This window comes from Mustela erminea, chromosome 3, assembly GCF_009829155.1.
Source record: "Mustela erminea isolate mMusErm1 chromosome 3, mMusErm1.Pri, whole genome shotgun sequence".
NCBI classification, from domain to species: domain Eukaryota; kingdom Metazoa; phylum Chordata; class Mammalia; order Carnivora; family Mustelidae; genus Mustela; species Mustela erminea.
Window position 1 is genome coordinate 127,973,109 of NC_045616.1, and position 23,283 is coordinate 127,996,391.

General features: G+C 37.0%; 1 protein-coding gene across 7 annotated transcripts in view; it reads right to left on the minus strand.

The window, feature by feature from the left end:
• The window catches only part of PARP8 (poly(ADP-ribose) polymerase family member 8), a 174,825-nt gene that overhangs the window by 75,234 nt on the left and 76,308 nt on the right, over positions 1–23,283 (minus strand). For 5 of the 7 annotated variants that reach the window (XM_032337436.1, XM_032337437.1, XM_032337434.1 and 2 more), the window contains 2 exons: positions 20,373–20,435; positions 6,377–6,414 (listed from right to left, as the gene is read on the minus strand). In XM_032337436.1, coding sequence (XP_032193327.1) covers positions 6,377–6,414; positions 20,373–20,435 — 101 coding nt within the window. The remainder of the gene's footprint in view (positions 1–6,376; positions 6,415–20,372; positions 20,436–23,283) is intronic. The other 2 variants (XM_032337435.1, XM_032337441.1) reach the window with 1 other exon arrangement.

Consider the following 23,283-nt stretch of genomic DNA (forward strand, 5'->3'; position numbering starts at 1 on the left):
TGAGTGTGGATTAGATTTGAAACACAACATGTTTGCCCCATTACTTTTTTTTAATTGCAAATTTTGCCTTGTTTTCTTTTAAAATGGCATCAAGGTGGGTGTGAGATTTTTGTGTTGATCAAGCGGGACCACAGATTAAGAAACGGATTTAAGATAAACTTATTTTAATTAAACTTAATTTATTTATTCATTTATTTTAATTATTTTATTTATTTTAATTTATTTTAATTAAACTTAATTAAACTTATTTTAATTATTGTCGTATTGATTGAGACTTCAACCGTTTATCTGGTGTCTCCTTTCAGTAACCTCATACTCTGAGGTAGGGATCAAAACCCCTCTATCAAAGCCAGCATTTAAATTTCTTAAACCCTCATTGAGAGTCTCACTGATTCCAAGTTATCTGCTACAGAATCAACTGAATTACATTCTCCTTGTACACAGTGGATTCCGTGAAGCAAACTTACGGAGAAAAGGGGTATTAGAAGTGTGGATTAGAGCAACAGAATTAATAGCTGACCACCAACCAGAAGGGGAGATCCAGAAAAATCCATAAAATGGACACAGTATCACACAGTATCTCAAGGTCACGGAACAAGGAGGATTTTACTACAGCTTCAAGACGCAAGAAAATTAGGGCTTTCTGTTTACGAAAATGGGGAAGTGAATAACTCGGTTTAAAGAAATGGTTTACATAGTGTTGATACTGGAAGGCAGTCAGCTTTGATTCAAGAGAATATAATTTGGTGAATACATGTTGCATAATACCCAAAGACAGGATTATGCAGGCAAACATATCATTTTCTAAGAGATTTTCTCCCAGCTTGTATTTTGATCAGTATTTAGGCATTAGAACACTTCCAGCTTCTGTTTCCGGCTTAATTTACCCAAGCCAAAACGTTTTCAGGTTTCAAGACAATATCTATTAAATCATCATTACAACATAATAGGCCAGATCAAAGGGGTATATACCCAAGTGAAGAACAGAAATACAGGAAAGCAGACAAAGCACATAAAGTCTAGACCCAGCTGCCAACTAGCTATCAGTCCTTTCTAACTAAGCAACGGTTGGCTCAGTTCTAAAAATGAAGGTTTGCTGATGTGTTCTGAGGATCGTCCCAGCCGTATGAACGAATTCTATGTTTTCTCTTTTTGTTGTTGTTTAAATAATCATTTCTAAACCTTCCTCAAACTATTTTGACATCTGTAATAATAACATCATCTTTGTTTAGACATGAGAAAGTAGGACATAAAAAGAATAAAGAATGCACTTAAGGTAACAGAATGAGTCAGTGACAGAATAGAATGTTTTCAAACTCAAATTCCTCCTCTGGAATTCGCCCACTTAACTCCAGAGCTGCCAATTTTTTTTTCTTTTTTTTTTGAAACTTCTGGGGATAGTTGGGTTCTTTAATGTGTAAAGAACAGAGGCCCTCAAGATCTTTATTCTAGGCTGTTAACAGTATGACTATTTTCTCTCCCCTGCTCTACCGGACTCCGCAAGCATCAGCGGAACGCTCATGGACAGACAACCGGTGAGAAATGGGTAGAAAGCTATGAAAAAGCATCTCCTGAACTATTGTTTTCACTCTATTTCAAATGCAACAGAATTTAAGCCAAGTCATTCCAGGATTCATTACTATGTAATTTATATAATTATAATTATATTGGTTTTATAATAAAATCTGAATGTCTCCTCTGACATTCAGGTATACTATTCATGTGCTTCTTGTCAACCTTCAAGCCACTCATTTATCAGCCCTGTTTTAAAGATGGGGAAACCAAGGCTCAGAGAAATTAAGCCATTGGCCCAAATTATTTAAGTAATTAAAATTACACATGACTAGTAAGTAGTGAAACCGTCTGACTCCAAACATCAATGCTTTGCTATGCTTTTTTAATGCCAAAAAATTGTCACTCAACAGCTGCAGGATGTTGTAAAGCATGTAAAAGGGATGAGAGAGTCACACCCACCAGTAAGGCGAGCCTCCTAATTAAAGGTGGGAATTGATGAGAAAAAACTCTGCTGTTCTATTACAGGAGAGCCAATTATCTGTGACTTGTAATATACTTACTTTCAAAAAGCAAAAATCTGTCTGCAGTATAAATGACATAAGGAAATACAAGTCAACGAGAAGGAATATTTCTTCACTTTATTTTAAAGAACCAACATATCATTTAGCATTGCATTTATATCCATGTTATTTAAGGTATACTTAACACTCAACAAAGACCCTCTTTGTTCACAAAAAACAAAACTGTGACTGATTTCAAAAGATGACACAGGTTAGTAAATGATTAAAATTATAAAATGGTAAATTCCTTCCTAAGGAGAGAAACAGAGTGACATAATCCTGAATTTGAAAAATTATTCTCATACATTTCCACAGGACAAAGAAAGTTCCAAATTTTCAAACTTGGATGATGAACTAATCAGTCAACCATATAATCCAGGAAAAGTAGGAAAGGAGAAAAAAAAATGGCTGAGGAACAATAGCAGAAGGAATTAACAAAAGTACTATCAAGATTACTGCATTCAGAAATTAAAAATGAAGTAAAAAGCTATTTGTTTGAAAGGATTTTACAGTAGGTAAAACTCCGGAGAAGAAAAATCGAAGGGAGAAAAGGCAAGAACAAATGTAAAAACAACAGAAAGAAGAAAGGAGAAATAGCCCTAGAGATGCACAAGATTTTCAGATGTATATACTGACATATACTGAATACTATAAGCAAACTTCTTGCTGAAAAGTTGCACATTTCACCAACATAGTGAGCTTTCAAGAAGAACACATGCTTAGAAATGACTAAGAAACAGAAAATCAGAACAGGCAATAATCATGGCAGAAAAATAATTATTAATCCCAGAACTTTCCCTAAAAAAAAAAAAAAAAAAAAATACCAGGCTCAGAGAGATTGGCTTGCATGTTCTGTCAAATGACAAAGACCATGTACAATGTCAAGTCCTTAATGACAAAGTGTATGACAAAATACATCTAATTCTTAAAGATCAACATTAAGATATTTACTAATAATATAACTCGTTACCTTGTTGTTTAAAGGAGAAATCATGTATGATAACTCAACAGATGTTAAACAAGAATTTGATAAAGACTTAATAGTGATTCAAAAACAAAAAGCTTGGTAAATGAGAAAAGTAGTTTTCTGAAAGCAAATGGAAATATAATCATTAATTTTGAAAAAAGAGGACAAAGCTGCCAACTTTCATATCAATTATTAAAAATATTCTGGAAGTTCTAGCAGGTAATGGGACAAAAAAACACAAGGATGATTATTGGAAAGGGAGAGTAAACAGGTAATTTTTATACAATATTATCTACCTGAGAAATCAAGTGTATTAACTGAAATGTTGGTACAAATAAATGTAGATTAAAATTTAATCATGGGGAAATATTATCATGGTAATATTCACTTTGAAGGAAGCTCCATAAAAATACATAGAATTGGTTTTTACCACCAAACTACATGTCCTTGGGAAATACTATTTAACCTTTCTTGGCATATTTCTTCAAGTACAAAATGTCATTATAGCCTCTGTTCTGCTTATACACAAACTGGCATTTAAAGTCAATTCAATTATGTATATGGAAATACTCAGTACACAGTGTACTGGTTCGTCACATCAACCAATTCAAAATCCTACGCCCAAATGTACAAATCTCTCACCCACACTTGTGTTTTATCTACACTCTTTTTATATTTAAAAATGAAATTATATTGCAGATTTACTACAGACTTTATCCAAGATGGGAATTTGTTTAAAAGGAAAAAAAACACAAATAATAACCAATTTTTAGCAAGTTTCAATTTTTGTATATTGCATTTTTAGAGGGGCTCCCTCACACCAAGGCGAGAAAAAGTCCGTGATACCTCTTGGCCACAAGAGGGAGCTAAACATTTTGTTCGCTTGGTTTACCAAAGGCATCTTCTGCCCTATTTCTTGTGTTACAGAATGATTCACTGTCATCAAGATGGGTTTTGATTTTTGGCATTATTTCTATCACCCTAACTAAAGTCCTCTCATGATTGACATCTCTAGGAGCTGCCTCAGATGAGAAGTACAATAATTATAATTATCTATGATAGTGAGGTTAACTTTTATTTTCCTAACATACTTATTTGGCAAACACTCAGCATCAAAAATATCACAAGGGCAAGAGTTGACTGCAAAATCAACTACAAAAAATTTTTCTTCATAAATATTTTATTTTGTCTTGCTCCTTCCAATGAAATCTGCCTAGAACACTTTATATACTACTATCAAAAAATAAGCATCTCTTTAATAATGAATAAACTTGTAAAACTATACGATAGTCTTAAAGAATACTATGCTTAACACGTGTGGTGATCATAGCAAAATAACTGTAAGGGAGTTTATGATTTATAAAATTATTTTTATTTATTTTTGTTAATGTTAGCCATGGTACTTTTTAAAAAAGATTTATTTATTTATTTGAGACAGTGAGAGTGAAAAGAGAGAAAGAGAGCATGAGCAGGGGGAGGGGCAGAGGGAGGAGGAGAAATGGACTCCCCCCTGAGCAGAGAGCCTCACATGGGGCCCCAGGATCATGACCTGAGCCAAAGGCAGACACCTAACCAACTGAGCCACCCAGGCACCCCTACGAAATTATTCTTAAATGTAACATTTGACATTATTAAAAAATGCATGATTAAATGCATGATGCAAACTGCCACAAAAAATCCTGGCCTAGCCATTTGCGACGACGTGGATGGAACTAGAGGGTATCATGCTTAGCGAAATAAGTCCATCGGAGAAAGACAACTACCATACGATCTCCCTGATATGAGGAAGTGGAGATGCAACATGGGGGGTTAAGGGGGTAGGAGAAGAATAAATGAAACAAGATGGGATTGGGAGGGAGACAAACCATAAGTGACTCTTAATCTCACAAAACAAACTGAGGGTTGCTGGGGGGAGGGGGGTTGGGAGAAGGGGGGTGGGGTATTGGACACTGGGGAGGGTATGTGCTATGGTGAGTGCTGTGAAGTGTGTAAACCTGGCAATTCACAGACCTGTACCCCTGGGGATAAAAACATATGTTTATAAAAAATTAAAAATTAAAAAAAAAAAATCCTAGCCTAAATGTTAAAGAAGGGAGATCTTCATACTACCTTATGAACTAATTATTTTTAAAAAATACTACAAGTACTTATAATCAAAGTTAGTTATAGCAACGTAGTAATTTTACATAGAAAAATATGATCCAAATCATGCATAGTATGTGAATAAAATGGCTAGATTTGAATAAGAATTGATTCTAATTTATGATACTTGCAGATCACAACAGTATAGTTTGGTGACCGTCTGATTTGAGTAAGTCAGAATTTTGGAGAGAGAGTTGCTGTTCTTTGCCACAAAATACAATAAACAATAGATTCCTGCATTATACTCTTTGCTCTGAGGGTAAACTAATCAAGGTGTATTTTTTCTGCACTATGTCTGCAATCCTTATGCTCTTATTCAAGATATAATTATAGATATCACTTGTGAGGAAAATACTAAAGAGGAACATCTTGTTTATATCTTCACATTGTTGTGACTGAAATGTTTGCATCCACAGCCTGGGCTCTATGAGGTGACATGCGTCTAGAAAATAGGACTGACCAAGGCCTAGAAGAAAAACACTGGTCTGATTTTCAGAAAAAGGGATCTGCAGTGTTCTTACATTCTGTCTTCTAGGGACAAGTCTGTAGGCCTTCTAATTCATTTCAGGAGACAGACACACAGTGAGAATAGCCGTGTATATACCAGATACCCAGTCTAGTCCAGAGGTATAGCTTCTAGGTTCTGGACTACTGGGTTCAAGTCTCAACTCTTCCTCTTACTAGGTGTGTCACCATTCAGGAGGAAAATGGTGATATTATGGTAACAATCTCATAGGATTATTATGAGAAATGTGTAATCATTTATATACTTAGAAAAATGACAGGCTTATTCTTAGCTATTGTTCTTTTTAGCTATTAGTTTAGCTGCTCTTCTTACCTATTCTGTTTACATTATGAAAAGCCAAATGATGTTGCAAATCCAACAACTAAACCAGTTCAGTTCTCTTTGTTTTGTTTATAATGATATAAGCATACACAGGCAGAAGCTATCACACAGGCTCAAGCACATGACTTTTCATCAGGAAAGTATTTTGATTTTGGACTGCTTTGCAGGGTGACATGCATCTCACAGGCAACCAACAGAATTCTTCTAAATCTGCAAGTCTTTTCCTGTGAACGTTTCACTCTTAGATATATTTATATACATTCCTGATCTCCAGAAGAAAGAAACATTCAAAGAAATCATGACACGAGTATTTGTAATAAAAAAATAGAAAGAAGAAAAGCATACCTGGGTAATCTTCAGACACATGTACTGAATAGGATACACTGTTAAAACAGGGGGAAAAGAGAAAAGAAAGGCTCAAATTACCACTGAGGGAAATGTTTTTACAAAATAAAAACCAACCTCACATTACCCATTCATTTTTACAGATATAGTACAGACATTCATTTTTACAGATATGAGTACAGATATAAGTATAAACCAAAAAACCTCCTTGGTATTTGACACAGGAAACTTACAGATTTTAAGATATATTTTCTATGAGTATAAACGGTTTTTGAAATATCTTTCTCCCAACAATGGTACCTTTAGTATAGATAGGTCTTTTTAATCTCAGCAATATCAAATATTCCCTAAGGTATGACCATATGTGTCATTCGCTCAGATTTTATCAAATCTTTTTTTTTTTTTTTTAAACCAAACATAAAGTATTCCTCCTATTTGGTACGGTAGTTCAGAATCTAAGCATTTATTTTTAATACTGCTTCCCCACAATATACTGTGCTTTTGAAACACGTCCTGTGTCCTTTCCCTCAAAGAATTAACAACAGGATGCCAGTGGAACTAATAGTTATTCATCAGCCACATCATGGTATGTAATAAATAAATGATCTCCTGTTCTCAGAAGGATTGGGTTGCTTTAAAAATAGTTTTTAAATTACATTTTAACAATTTCACAACTCCTTTCTCAGTAACCTGACTGCTTCCAGATATTATCTCAGTGACATATTAAAAGTTACCATGCTTATCTGTTCACTTTCCTATCTCGATCAGCTAGACTGTAAGTCTCTTGAGGTAAGAGTCCATGTTTATTTTTATTTTTAACACAGTCACCTATTATGGTGCATGACTCTCAAGCACTTGTTCAATATTAGCTTTCTGAATGGATCAGGGGAACTGCTGCCTGCCAGAGAAAAGTCAAAATTTAGTTTAAATTCAGCCAAATTAACTGGCTGTTAAGACAAGAAAAAAAAAATTCAATTCTCTTTGAAGGAACATACAGAATAGAGTCCATGCAAAGTATCATTCACAAAGTGAATTAAATACAATCCAAATTACTTGACATAGGAAGAAGCAGGAAAATCTAACCTATAGTAAGTGGAAGTTTGACCCAAGTGCTGGAATTAGCCCACAGGGATGTTAAAACAGTTAATATAAATATGCTTAAGGAAACAAGAAAGGAAAATCCGATCTGAAGAAGAAGAAACAGATGATCAGGGTCTTGTGGGACAGTAGAAAGAGCAAACATTTTGTATTACTAAAGTTTCAGGAAGTGAATAGAGAGAGAAAAATATAGGGGATAAAAAGAGCTGAAAATTTCCCAGTTTGGGTGAAAGACCAATGTACAAACTAAAGAAGCCCAGAAAACCCTGAACAGAGCAAGTGCAAAGAAAGCTGCACCCAGCTACACAGAGTCAAAGCGCTGAAAATCAAATAAATATAAGGAAACATTTTTAAAAGAGGAGAAAAATTTGACACATTACATACAGGAAAACAGTAAGAACCAATGTTTTCATAAGAAACGGAGGACAGTGGAGAGTACAATGATGAAGAGCTAGGGGAGGGAAGGTAGGGCTGAACCCAGAATTCTATATCCAGGCCATAGATCTTTAAAAATGAAGATAAATTTTAAAAATTATACATAAAAGAAAATTGTGGGTATTTGTCCTAGCAAATCTAAAGTAGAAAAAAATCCCAAAGTTCTCCAGGTGAATGATATCAGAAAATCAAATGTCCAGAAGGAATGGAGAGCACCAGAAGTTGTAATTTTTCTTTTAATGTTTTAAAAATATATGACTGTTTAAAGATTCTAACACTTCACTGTGGGATTTATAAAACATGTAAATGTAATACACATGACAATTATAGCATGATGTCAGGGAGGGGTTAAATGGTCATATACAGTTTCCAGATTCTTACATCTTAAATAAAACATTGTAATACTAACCCTAAACAATAACCCTAAGAAAAATTAAGGATACACTGTAATCCCTAGAACAAGCACACACAAAAAAACTTAAAAAACAATAACTAGATGAAAGAATTCTAAAATCATTTTAGAATGTTTAATCCAGAAGAACACAAGAACAGAGGAACAAAACACAGAAGGAACAAATAAAAAACAAACAGTAAATGGTGCCTGACCCTAACTGTAACAAGGATTGCTTTTAACGCTAATGGATGAATTACACTGAATAAAAAGGCAAAGATGGCCAGAATGGTTTAAAAACAAAACCACAAGATCCAATTCTAGGCTGTCTTTCAGAGATCCACATTAAATATAATTGGAAGTAAAGGGGGGAAATTTATACCATGCAAAGAGTAAGCATAAGACTCAAGTGTTTAAATTAATAACAAAAACTTCAAGATAAAGATAAAAGGAGATCAAAATGATCAAATGGTGAATTTGTCGGGTTGAAGGCACAACAATAAAAAATGTGTATGCACCTAACAACAGAGTTTCAAAATACATGAGGCAAAACCTGACAGATAAAGGGAGAAAGGGACAACTCTACAATCATAGTTTGAGTAATTAATAGAATAAGACAACCCTCTAAAAATCATTAAAGACATGGAAGATCTGAAACAGATTTTCATTTTAAAAACAAAAAAATAAAAAAAAAAACAACTATAAATGCAGAGTATCTTTTTCTTTTCAGGTATGCATGAATGGAACGTTCACCAAGAAAGATCGTACTCTGCACTATAAAACTAGTCTTAGTAAATATGAGTGGATGGATGGTTGTGTTTCACCATAGTTCATATCCTGGTTTCCTGGCTCATCTGGCTCTTATAACACTAAGTCTTAAGGCCTCAAGGAAGACTTATTTTTAGAGTTTAGGACTAATTTTAGAATTTGTGAGTGGATTTAGGGCTATGTGACTGTGGCCACAGGCTGTGCAACCCCTTCAGGCAACCCCAAGTCTTCCAGACTCCTCAGATCAAACCCCTGGTATGCTGCTTAGTCCATGGAAAGAAATGACACAAAGGCAAGAATGAATAAGGAAGTGAATAGGAAAACAAGATGGTTAGTAATGAGACCAACTACTGATACACTGTTCTTTCATCAAGTATATTTCATTGTTTAACTCAAAAAGCATTTCTTGGTAACCCGATAAAAGAGAAATATTGTGTCAATGTTTAACTATGATTTAGATAGAAAAAAAAATCAGGAGATGATTTTGTATGATTAATGTAAGAGAAAGCAAAGAATATAAAACATAACCAATATGACAGACAAAGGAACTTAAACATTTTAAAGCACAATAGTTTTTTTTTTTACTTTTTATTTTTATATAATTAAAGGTTCACATGAAATTGTACAGATAGAGAGGTCTCATGTAGCCTTTATGCAGGTTTTCCCATTAATTACATGTTATATACCAATAGTACAATAACAAAAACAGGAAATCGACATTAGATAAAGTTTGCATATAGTTCTATGTTATTTTATCACGTCTGCATCATGTACTCACTATCATACATCAAAATACGGAACTATTTAATCGTTCAAGGATTTTCCTCATGCTATCCTCGTTAGAGTCAAACCTGTCTCCCTTCATCCCAACATCTTTAACCCCAGGCAGACACTAATCAATTCTCCATCTCTATAATTTTGTCATTTCAAGAACATTATATAAAGGGAATCACAGAGTATGACATGAAGCACAATAGCATTTGAATGCAAAGTTAGTATTGTGAAAAAATCACTAGGATTGACAATATTTAGGATCAAGTGAAGAAGTGGGAGATTGGATTCAGAAGCCACTATCAGTGGTGGGGGTGGGGGGGTATGTAACAGGGAGAAGAAGGCGGCAACAAATGGCAGATGGTGGAGGCCAGCCAAGGGACCAGCTTTGGAAATCATGGCCCTGAATCAAATGCCAGGAATTAGAAGATAAAATAAACATGCCAGCGATGCTTCAGATAAACAGGGGAGACACACACTATGACCTCAATGAATTTATTTTCCCACAAGTCAACCCCTTAGGCAACGGAACTCTACTATGTAGAAATGAAATTATTGATGATCAAGGCAACCCTTCATCCAGCAGAACTATGTGATAGAAGCCTGGAATCTTGCCAGAGATTGCACTCAATACTAAGCTGAATTAATTCCCAACAGACTACCATCTCAACCAATAGGAGTTGGCTTCATTTCTCATCCGTATGACTGTCCAAATCCAAAAGGAAGCCTTAATACATTCCCATGTCTATCTCCAACTGGGGAGCCTGTTGTAAACGGGGCCACACAAACAGAGATCAGATTCCAGCTTTGAGCCTTACTAGCTGAGAGGCATTATGAAAAGTTACTTCAATACTTCGATCTCTTTTCAGTAAAATGGGAGAATCCAGACCTACAGTACAAGCCTGCTGTGATGATTTAATGGTTTAACAGGTGTAAGGTCCCCAGAACAACGCCAGACACAGAGCAGCAGGTGCCAAGTAATTCTAGTCAGCTTCCAGTACAAGCAATGAAAATGTACAAAAATGAAATTTCACATGAATGAATGCTTATTGGGGAACTCAAGTTACTCAAAAATCACAATATATTACATTAATCAGAGACCAAAACTAACACTGATGATCTTATATTACGGTTCTATTATCCTCCTGATTTTAAGAAACATTTCCACGTTCGGGATCATACCTAATTTTTCAAACACAAAATAGAAAGCAAAAGCCCTACAAAATGACTCATCAGCTCCTGTGCTATATAGCATTTTCTTGGTAGTACACCAGAAGGAAAATCACCAGGGCTGTAAAATCCAAATCAGTTTCACTCTAGGGCTTACAGAGTTCTTAGGGGAACAATCTAGTACAAGCAGACATGGATGATTAAGCTAAAGGACCTAACAGGTAGGGCGGGGGGTGAGGGGAGCAGCACAGGGAGTGGGGGCAAGAAAAGAACCAAGCTGAACAGGTACAGGAGTAAGGGTAGCATGGACCATACATATTAAATACTAAAGCAGGCGAAATTATCGTGAGGAAGTGAACAGGAAAGTGAACGAGAGCAGGAAGAGAAAGCTGGAGCAAGCTCTGAATTCTGATTCAGGAAAAAAAGATGCCTGCAAAATTTTAGAGGAGGCTTCTAAACCACAATTATACTGAGGTGCTTTGTAGAGGAAGTTAGCTGGTCACTCCGTGTTCGTTATATACTGCATATACTGCTCAGTGCTGGGGTTTGGTTTGGTTTGTTGAGATTTTATTTCTTTATTTATTTGTCAGAGAGAGAAAGAGAGAGAGAACAAGCAGGGGGAGCAGCAGGCAGAGGAGGAAGCAGACTCCCCGTCGAGAAAGGAGTCTGATGCAGGACTCAATCCTGGGACCCTGGGGTCACGACCTGAGCCAAAGGCAGCGGCTTAACCGACTGAGTCACCCGGGCGTCCCTTTTTCCCCCCACGCTGGGTTCTTAATATCACAAATTTAAGACTGGAATCTCTAAACTATTTCTATAACTTCAATCATTTCTTAAATAAAATAGCTGCTTCCACTTGTTATTCCTCTGAAAGCAACTATCCCTACCAAAGACCTCTAGCTCTACTGTCAAGAGCTTCTGAAGGAGTTCAAGGGTGGGGGCAGGGGCAAGGGTTGGGGGGAAAGGGGGGAGGGGATGTCCTCAGATGTTCAGTTATCTACCAGATCCTGTATTTTGTTTCTACATTTGTTTTCTTGTGTAATTAAAAGCATTCATAAGTTCATTCTTATACCTAACCTCACCGCTCACCCCATTACCATCCTATTTCTTCCAAAATGCCTGCAAAGTATGAATAAATGGAGTTTAGAGCTAGTTTCCAAGTTCACAAATCGAAGAAAAACAAAATTTTTTAAAGAAAGTTTAAAAGATTTTATTTATTTATATGACAGAGACAATGAGAGAGGGAACACAAGCAGGGGGAGTGGGAGAGGGAAAAACAGGCTTCCCGTTGAGCATGGAGCCCAGTGCCCGGACCCCAGGATCATGGCCTGACCCAAAGGCAGCAGCTTAACAACGGAGTCATCCAGGCGCCCCTAAAAATTTTTTTAGGAATAGTAGAGAGCTCAGAAAAATGGCAGTTTTAACATAATAGGGGAAGGAACTTGGATATGAAGAGGAAATTGTTTTAGATTTAGACCTCTCGGCGGTACCGGATTCAGTAGCTGTATTTTACAAGTGGGTCCCAAAATGTTTCTGTCCCCTCAAACTCAAGAGTCCTGGATTCTGAGCTCGTACTTTTTCATCTACACCCAACAAGCAAAACCCAATATTTCATTCTGTCTTTTACTTTACTCTCTAGAACAATTTCTCTGATAAACCTATCCTTAGGGAGCTTTTCTTTCCCAGTTAGATCACTTTTAAAATTTACATAAGAAAAAGCAAAATGCAAAAACTAACCAAAGGGCAGCTCCTGGCCCACAGTTCTCTGCCGGAGCTATACACTTATGGCTATAGGCCTCAACTCTGTACGTTCGCATTTGCTTGCAAGACAACAGCTTAGACCTGACGATATGTGTTCCCTAGCCTATTCCCAGAACCCCTGGGAACTTACCAGAAGATAATTCCCTCCGGCACCTCTTTGCCAGTGTTCAGTGTTACAGGGTGAAAAAGATACTGTCCAACCATTCATTTCCACAACCAACTCTTGTATCTCAAGCCAGAAGGTGACTTGGCATGCTAGCAGCTCCCAATTGCTATTTTGATGCCATTTACTTCCCAAAATATTCACTATCACACTCATTATCATTTTTATCTTGCATAAACATTTTCTAAATATCCAAGTCAACAAGCTCATTTACCATTATTCGCTACCAATTGTTCTGTCATTTATCCAGGATTAGGAATTTCTAGGGCACTCTCTTTCTCTTCACTTAAAAATCCTCACATCACCCACATCCATATGGACAACGTTAAGCTGCATATGGTTCCATGACCTCATCCTCCCTTAATTTTAGCTCACGAAATTCAAGGATACCCCTTGAACCTTGGCTTGAAGCATAACTGCTCTCCTTCTAAAATCTCAACCCAGGGCGCCTGGGTGGCTCAGTGGGTTAAGCCGCTGCCTTCGGCTCAGGTCATGATTTCAGAGTCCTGGGATCGAGTCCCGCATTGGGCTCTCTGCTCAGCGGAGAGCCTGCTTCCCTCTGTCTCTCTCTGCCTGCCTCTCCATCTACTTGTGATTTCTCTCTGTCAAATAAATAAATAAAATCTTTAAAATAAATAAATAAATAAATAAATTAAATCTCAACCCAGTGTCCCACTTTTTAGCCACAATTTTATAACTTTTCAGCCCTCACTCCTTTATTCCTACTCCCTGACACCCACCAATCCCCATGTGCTTTTTTTTTTCCACTCTCTGTGTTCTTTATAGGCCCTTCCAGCTTCATTTCCTTCTTTATGTGATTGTAGAGCCTTAACCGTTCTCCCCACACCATCTTCAACTCCTTCATTGTGTACCCCAATTTTGCCCGTGCAGACTATCTGCCAGGCCTAGAACCACCAGACTGTAGATAGGACACATCTCAACTCCTCCCAATCTGGGCTTTGAATGCTGCTGGAGAAGACAATGGATCCAAAGCATCTGAACCCACTATAGACATATGGTGCCCCATCCCAGCTCCAACAGCCTTGCTCAATAAGCCCTCATAACCTCTTCTGCATCTTCTTCTTGGTAGACTTTTCAACCGTTCACAACTTCCTAGCATCCCGTAACAATTTGCCCTTTCAATTATCCGCATTAAAACAGGTCATCATATGGCTACTCTGTCTCGGCATTCTATCACTTCTTTCACCCGCCAATCCACCTGTAAGTTAACACTTTTCTCCTTACACCCAGGAAGATGGAAATGTCTCTTCTTTTATCTAAGACTAACCCATCTAGGTGATTTACAGATGCCATAAATGAAGGCTCCATTTGGGAACTTGTTCCACAATTTGAAATTAATTAAAAAAAAAAGTGTAATTATGGAAGTATGAAAAGATTCACTTGCAAAGATATTAATGGTAGCACTATTAAAATGAAGAAGTACCCAGAAAAACAAAAATACCAATAATAAGATTACATACACTATTTTATATACATATACACATATATGTGTGTGTGTGTACACACACACACACACATATACATATAGGACATAACGCCGGGTAACTGTGAAAAAGTAATGGCATAAAATAATATTGTAACTAAAGAGACACGTGTTTCTGATACATTAAGGTACATACAAAAAATTAGACAGCTACAACATATTTGCATTAAAAATATGTAAATACATATTTATTTGATACAAATACATACTGATAGAAACATGGCTAGAAAAATGTGGACAAATTTCAACATTTATTATCTCTTGCTTATTGGGTGAAGGGAAACTTTATTTTTTGTATCTGTATTTTTTTAATCTTTGTAATAAGTATGAAACGTAACAGGAGGGGGAGGGAGCTAGTAATGTTTAAGCTCTCCCTTTACCTTGTAACCTTTTCTAATTATCACTCCACCTGCCTTCTTCAAATCAAAATTTTGCCAAGATTCATCTAAGCCCTTTTGGCCACCTGTCCACTTGCACCTGCACATTCCAACCTGGCCTCCACTCCTAGGACCCCACCAAAATTCTGCTTCTTCACGATAGCACTGGTCTTTTTTTTTCCTTAGTCCTTTTCTTACATAAATTCTCAGACACATTTAATAAATACAGAGACATCATGAAATCCTCCTTTCGTGGCTCCTGAATCCCATGCCTCCCTAGGTCCCCTCTTATTTTTTTAAGATGCTCTTCTGAGTCGAGATCTTGACTTTTGATAGTTCACATTTCATGCTGTTTTCCTATTTCAATGCTGACTGCTCTATTTTTTCACATGAGTAATCTCAACTATATCCACGAGTCTCCTACCAGCCATGAGCAGAAGGCTCAAAAATTCCCTACCTCTCAACCAAGTAGGCAGCTTTTTCATTTCCCCCCACATTTCAATAGGACATTCTGCAAGCAAATTAACTCTTTTTTAAAAAATATTTTATTTATTTATTTGACAGACAGAGATCACAAGTAGGCAGAAAGGCAGGCAGAGAGAGAGAGAGAGGAGGAAGCAGGCTCCCTGCAGAGCAGAAAGCCCGATGTGGGGCTCGATCCCACGACCTGGGATCATGACCCGAGCCGAAGGCAGAGGCTTTAACCCACTGAGCCACCCAGGCGACCCTTCTGCAAGCAAATTAAACCCCACTCATACAAAGCAGAATTCACTGCCTTCTTTACATTAATTTTCAACACAACAAATTAAATACCAAGAAATTTGGGGCAACTAATAGCAGCACCTGCCATTAGGAACTATAGATCTACTTTCTATTTGACCATATCACAGTGCCAGATGCTTGGTCACTTCCTGGAACAGGGAAAGTTTGAAGTGGTTGATTTGAAGCAGGACCTGGACTATGTACTTCTATGGACTATGTACTTCTAAAAACCACCCCAAGTGGTTCTGAGGAAAGTAAGCTCTAGACCTTGTTTTCAAAAAACAAAACAAAACAAAAATAACAACCAGATACTGATTCTACAAATTAATGTTAATTCTTTAGTGTGTCTTCAAGGCTCTTCATGATCTGACCCATGGAACTCTCTGACCAGCCAAAACCTGGACAACTACCCAGAGACCTGAGCTTCTAACCCCTTCAAGTTCTACCATTTCCAGAACAGGTCATTTTACTCACACAAAGGAAAGTGGCCCCTGACTCTGGATGTGAAACCTGGCTCCACCATTATTAACTGTGTGACTACGAGCCAGGAAACAACACTCTCTGACTCAGTTTCCAATCTGCAGTTTTCTGTCTCTTAGGGTTGCTATAAGGAGTAGACAGGTTAATACATGTAAAACAATTTGAAGAAAAGAAAAAGAAGAAACCAAGCACTCCAAAGTTTTCAATAAATATTAGCTGCTTTATCCGTAAATATCTTTATCATTATTATTACTCCTACACATAGACTTAGTTTCCTGGAACACAACCCCCCCTTCTACCCTCAAGACTCAATCTCAAAGACAACTTCCTATGAAATTTCTCCAGCAATCCAGGCAGATGGATGTTTTCTTCCCCTATGTCCAACTTCATCTCTAGACTTAAGGTACAGACCAAACATTTTCATCCTCAAATCCCCAGGGATTTGACACAGTAGCTTATTTAAAAACAACAACAACAACAACAACAACGAACAAATCATTTTTTTCCCCTCAAAATTACTGGAGGATATACCATGACAGTTCTTGACAGAAAATGTACTGCTTTGGCAAGTGTTGAAAGCTTTGACGAAAATCAGCAAATGATGGTACTCAACAGCTCTCCTGTGGGTCCACACCACCGTGCATGGGAGTGTCAGTCTCTTCTGTCACCTCTTCAGAGGCTTTTTCTGATACCCAGAACAGCGTGGGTTCTGAATGCCCAGATCACGTGTATTCTCTGTATTTCTCATTTTCAAATCTACATACTGAAGGTGATACTTGCATTTTCCCAGTCTTGACGGCCTGAGTTGAAATTCAGTGACACAATGGAGGGGAAGATCTTTGCTCCAAAAAAATGGAAGCATCACAGTTATTTTCAATACAAACAAGCAGAAGTGTTAGCATTTCAAACTGATCATTAGTGTACTAGTTTACTTGTCCAGAGACCACTACACAGCAAAGTCCTTATTTAACCTATCTTGAAACCTATCTCTACTCCTATCTTGAAAGTATAGAAGGAAATGTCAGTTCTCCTAGGCAGAAGAGGAAAGTCATAAAGAAAACGTCTGAGCAGAAACTTACTGGGACATCATATGCTCTGTGCTGGGAGCAAGCATGCTTGAAACAGGCTTATAGTGACAACCACGCATATACACCCGCCCTGCCCCCCTTATGCAGCATTCAGCAACAAGGCAAGAGAACTAAGCTCTCATTCCAGTAGAGAAGACACATCTTTCCCGCCAATGAAATAAACTGTTGATGCAGGACCATTGATATTACCCTTTACAAAGGTTTAAGGGGTGAAGATGCTTGCCTGATAAACACTTACTCAATAATACATATGTTCCTACTTTCAAAGCTTATTTTGACAATTTCTAAAGTTGTATTTTCAGCAAGTGATGTAACAAGATAAAGTAATGGTGTTCATTTGTGCGACTTTCAGGAGACTGACTGAGTCAGCAACTCCATGCTTAAATACTATACGATAGGTCAAATGCTTAGAATTTTAAGCAAACCATCTTTTCAACAGAGATGAACTTGAAGGACCTAACTTCAACTTTGATTAGTAACCAGGTGCATGCTTTTGGGGATATTAATATGCCATATGGCATGAACAAAATTTTTCTTTTATACTGCCCTTAGTCAAAGCAAAGAGCCAACTGCATATTTAAATAAAGTTCTGTTTCTCTTTTATTCCTTGATTATAACCAAAAATAAAAAGGAGGTCACAAATTCAATGTCAACAAGACCTGACGAATGGAAAGAACATGCCAAGTCACCAACATTAAATTTATTATATATAAATATCATTTCCGTATTTCCTCCCCAAAGTTTAACGTCTGGACTTTTCTTCTCTGTGCAGTTTGCAACTAATTCAACACTCTTTTTGATAAATATTCACTAAAATATAGATGCCTTTCCCATCACTGTTTTACATCTAGGTTCAAGTCATACAAAAAGCTGCTACAAATGATTTACACAACAAGCCAGGACTGGAAAGCTGAAGATGATAAAATAATTTTAAAAATGAGGTAAGGCTTTGTTATGGCAAGAAAACATGTTTTAAGAAAATACTATAAATATTCAGAGAGATAACTGCAATCAATATTAAGATACTACCTAGGCAACTTGCTCAAATCCTTAAAGTATGTAAGATCAGTACTTTCCAAGATAATTTCTTGTGGAGTATCAAGCGCAATTTTTAATACCACCCGGAGACCCTGGAGGATGTAACCTATCTACTTGTCTCATCCCTATCTTGTCCGGGGCTACCCGGGGCTACAACACAAAGGACCCCCTTCACTTCCTTAGCATGCCACATTCCCTCTCCCTGGAATGCTCTCCTCCCGTTTGGCTTAACTTGTTCTCATCCTTCAGATCTCAACTCAAAAGTCACCTCGTAGGAAGAAACTCTGTGATCCTTCCTGCCAGACCTAGATCTTACTCCAGAGCAATTTCATAGTTTGTAATTATACAGTCATTTGCATGACATTAACATCTGCTTCCCCCACTGAATCCATAGGATTGGAAGGCACTTCTGTTTTGCTCACCTTAACCTCGCAGCCCCTACCATATATCCAGTATATAGTGGGAACACTGTAATTAATTGTGGGATGAATGTTTATTAATAAATGTATAAATCCTTTGACCTTCCAAATTGGAATAACCTTCCTCACAAAATTACTTAGCAACTATGATTTAGTTTACAGCCTAAGAGCACAGAAGAAAGAACAGACTTTAGAATATGCCTTCACAAGCCCTGTGAGCCTGAGAAAAAGAATTGGCTAATCTCCTCCTGCTTATTTGGCAAGTGAGATAACATCTCCTTCCCAGGATTGTCAAGAGGATCACAGGGAAGATGATAAGTGAAGAAAGAAGCTTGTGTAATGGGAGGAGACAAATCAATGGACGTCTTTATTAACTCCCTCCCATTTCCCAAAACTCAGGCACGAGAAGATAAAAAATAATTCTGTAGAGGACCTCTTCATTATCCATTCCCCTCCTTTCCCTCTGGGCTGCATGCATATGAAAGTCCTTGGGTTTGCAGGAGAATTCCTTCTCCCAGGGGAGAAAATTGCTGAGCAAACGGGACAAGCCAATCAGATAAGCATAACTTCAGCCGGGAGCCTTCTAACACCTGCGGTAAACAGAGAAAGGTTGAGCCCAGAAATTTCAGAAATGGAAGCGGAGGCCTGATCAAACTAAAACTAAATTTCTCTATCAATCAATGAACTTTTCAAGGAACAAATAAATTTTTTTTAAGATTTTATTTATTTATTTTAGAGAGAGCATGTGAGTTGGGGAAGGAGCAGAGGGAGAAAAACCAGCAGACTCAGCCCACTTAGCGTGAAGCTGCATGTAGGGCTCAATCTCGGGACCTGAGCAATCACAACCTGAGCCACAATCAAGAGTCAAATGCTTAACCAACTGAGCCACTCAGGTGCTCCCTTTTACTGTTTTAAGCCAGATTTAAATATTTTTTGTTGTTGTTGTTTCTTACAACCAAAATCATCCTAACTGGTACACAGACCTATTAAGCCACATGAGATGTTTTAATGTGAACATCTACAAACTATGTAAACTAAAAACTCATAGGCACATATCCTTAGTTTTATGATTTTTTTGTTACAAAGTGTCTACTTGCATGATTTACTTAGGATTTTAAGTAACATTCACACATTTTATAGAACTTGTGACCTAAAATGAACCGTAATAAATCAGATACTACACAAGAAACGTTGCAAGTTCACAGGTCTTATTACTTTTCTGTCTGCCAAACATAAGGTCGTTCTCTTTAGGGTGTAGTATTTTTTTTTTCTTTGTGGTTAAATGATTTTTTTAAGTCCTTCATAGTTCGTTATTTTATTTCATTACGTATATATGTATATAAAGTTGAATTTGGTAAGCTGTAGTCCTAGCCACTGCTTTTTTTGTTTGTTTCTGGACTACAGACTTTTTTGGGAAGTCAGCAACTCAAGGGAAAGTGAGAATACTTTGAGACTATAGAATAGTATTTCTAAGTGCTTGCTACAATCAATTAGCTTTTCGCTCTTCATTAAGCTTTTGAAAAATGATTTCTTCTCACAAGATTAATGTGGAAAGTATAATTATTTGAAAACAAGGGTACTGTACTTAAATCTGACATATTTTGACCACAAAGTTAATTGATTACTAGATATTCAATTAACAAATCAATTCATTATTCAGCCAGTGAATATTTAACTAAAAGGTAGCAACAAAGTAACAAACAGATAACACAAAAGGAGCCCTGCAAATGTTTTAGCAAAGGAAAGGTGGCAGTTGTAACAAGTATAATACCTAACTAGGATGTTGATGTTTCCTGTGGGAAGAGAAGATTCATCAAGGCAAACTCTGCTGACCCTAGATCCAGTGAAAGAAGAAATAAAGAAGACTGAATTAATGGATTATCTGCTCAGATATTGCTGATGTTGTCTTAATATTCTATTTTCTAAAGGATATATGAGGAAGACTTTTTTTCCCCCTTAAGCTATACCTAACTTTCAGTTTGGTAGACACTGCTTTTCAAATTGAAGAAAAACATTTAAAGAGAGCATCTAATTCTCCCTGACCTCACCAGAATTCAGAAACAAATGAGTATCCGTATTTTCCATGACTACACAGTTGTTTTCATAGGTTCAGTAAGAATTTTCCCTCTCTTGTTACTAGAAAATTATTGGACAAATCAATTATGTAACCAAAGCTATCTCTATAATATATTTGAAAATGATTTTCATTTAATCAGGAATGACAAGCAACTACTGAGGGACAAGGACTGACTTTACATGTAGAAGTAATGCTTATAAGTGTCCCCCAAGAAAACTGGCCTAACACTTGGCTGATAGGTTCCCAAAGTTATGAGATGGCGAGAAAGGTCACCTTCAGTCAGGACAGGAACCCTGGCAAATGCTGGGAGCCTCAACCAGACAGAAAGTCACCCAGTTATACAGGTACTAAAGATGAAATGTGTTGGAGAGTTTCTTGGTTTTGTTCTCCTAACCTCACAAAGTAAGTAACAAGAGGCTTTTAAGAGTCCAATCTAACTTTTTTTTTTTTAATTTCTCAATCATCTCAATAACTCATGGTTCTAGATTTGCAAACTCAAGGAGGCCTCTATGGACAATTAACATTCTCACTGCAGCACTTCTTCTTCTTCTTCTTTTTGGATGAAGAATTACCTTTGTAAATTACTTATGCTTTCAGGAGAAAGACTACAAAGAAAAACTGTCAAAAATTTGAAAACAAGCAAAAAAGATACTGAATGTTTTCTGCTGAAACACGACCCTGCAGAGATTCTCTGATCCTAAGAGGTGTTTTCATTAACTCAGTTATGTAAAACCCTGCAGGGATAAAAACTAAGTTGTTTTAAAAAATAATAATAATAATAATAATAATGTAAAATATTCCTGATCATGGCACTACAAATGAGTTTTTTCAGTAAAGAATATATATCTTGATAAGTTAAACGTCCATAACACTAACTGCCATTGAACCATCTTTAGTACACAAATCGAAGAAAAAAAGCTCCTGAATGGACAAAAGAATGCCTCCCTATTTCAATCTGATTTAGATGCTAAACTGAAAAAAAGTCAAATCTATAAATACAATAGACTTTGTTTAAAATATTTGCGGGTGGTGGGGGCGCCTGGGCAGCTCAGTTGTTAAGCACCTGCCTTCTGTTCAGGTCATGATCCCAGGGTCCTGGGTTTGAGTCCTGCATGAGGCTCCCTGCTCAGCGGGGGGCCTGTTTTTCCCCTCTCCTACGACCCCTGCTTGTGTTCCCTCTCTCTTGCTCTTTCTGTCAAATAAATAAATAAAATCTTTAGAAAAAAATATTTGTGGGTTGTGAAAAAGTTAGAGGTAACTAAAAGGTTCCCAAGCAGTGACTGGTTAAATAAAGAATGGGGTATCTATTGTGAAGGTCTGTGGCCAGTAAAAGGGATGTGGACTGCAATGGAGTAATACCGTAACCCCATTTTTATTAAAAATCTGGATTTACTTATCTTTATCAAAATGTATTTATAGTTGTATTGGGCTTTTGCGGAGGAGAAGAATATAAGAGTCTACCTTTGGGGGGAGGTTTCTTGGATCACTGATGGCTATTATTTCTGATGATATTTGCTTCCAATTTTTTCTGGAATAAATGTTTTAATACTAATCAAATATACCTTTAGAGGAAAACGACTAGAATTAATTTAAAATTTTTATTTCCCAATCCAAATAAGAGTATATTCATTAATAAAATGGGGGGAAACACCTCTATATTTCCTGGGTAGCTCCCATACCTCTTTCAGCCATCAGCTCTCATTTTTACTTTCAAGAGCCCTCCCTCTCAGCTTCACCTGGCTCGTTCCAATCTGAGGCAGACGAGATTAAGATCTCTTACTAAAACACTGCCACCGGCCCATTTACGAGCCCCTCTTAAAACTTTTCATAGCTATAATTGGGGTCAACATCAAATCAATGTTTCTTTCCCCCACTAGATGTAATTTCTCTGTGTATCTAATTCACTGTCGTGTCCCAGATGCTTATGCATACTGCATCCTAAGAGGTGCTCAAAATACATATATAGCTCCCTTGCCATATACACTGAGTGACTCTTAAAATATGCTAGAGTGGGACACGTGGGTGGCTCAGTCGGTTAAGCATCTGCCTTGGGCTCAGGTCAGGATCCCAGGCTCCTGGGATGGAGTCCCGTGTCGGACTCCCTGCTCAGTGGGGACCCTGCTTTTCCTTTTCCTGCTGCTTCTTCTGTTTGTGCTCTCTCTCAAAGAAATAAGTAAATAAAGTCTTTAAAAAAATTTTTTTTAAGTCTTTAAAAAATTTATGGTAGAGTAAGAAGTACTTTATGTCTTATCAAAGAGAAACAAACCTAAATCCAATTAACTTAAGTCTCTTTAGAAGTCTGATTTTAGGAGAGATGAATAACACTTGCCTTTCCCTCAGGGAATAGATTTCTTACACATGTAATATTTTAAGGGATATAATTTGGCCTATAATGCATCGGTATGAAGCAAATCACTGTAATGGAATTTTATTGTTCTGTGTAATGTTGTGAAGTGAGAACAAAGGAGTCACACTGTGTCTATACGTTACATGCAGAGGGTTCAAGGACATTCATCTATGATTCACCATGCTCAAAATCATGAAAATATTACATTTGATATTTGCAACATTGATCATAAAATCTGAACAAACGGTAAAGGGCACT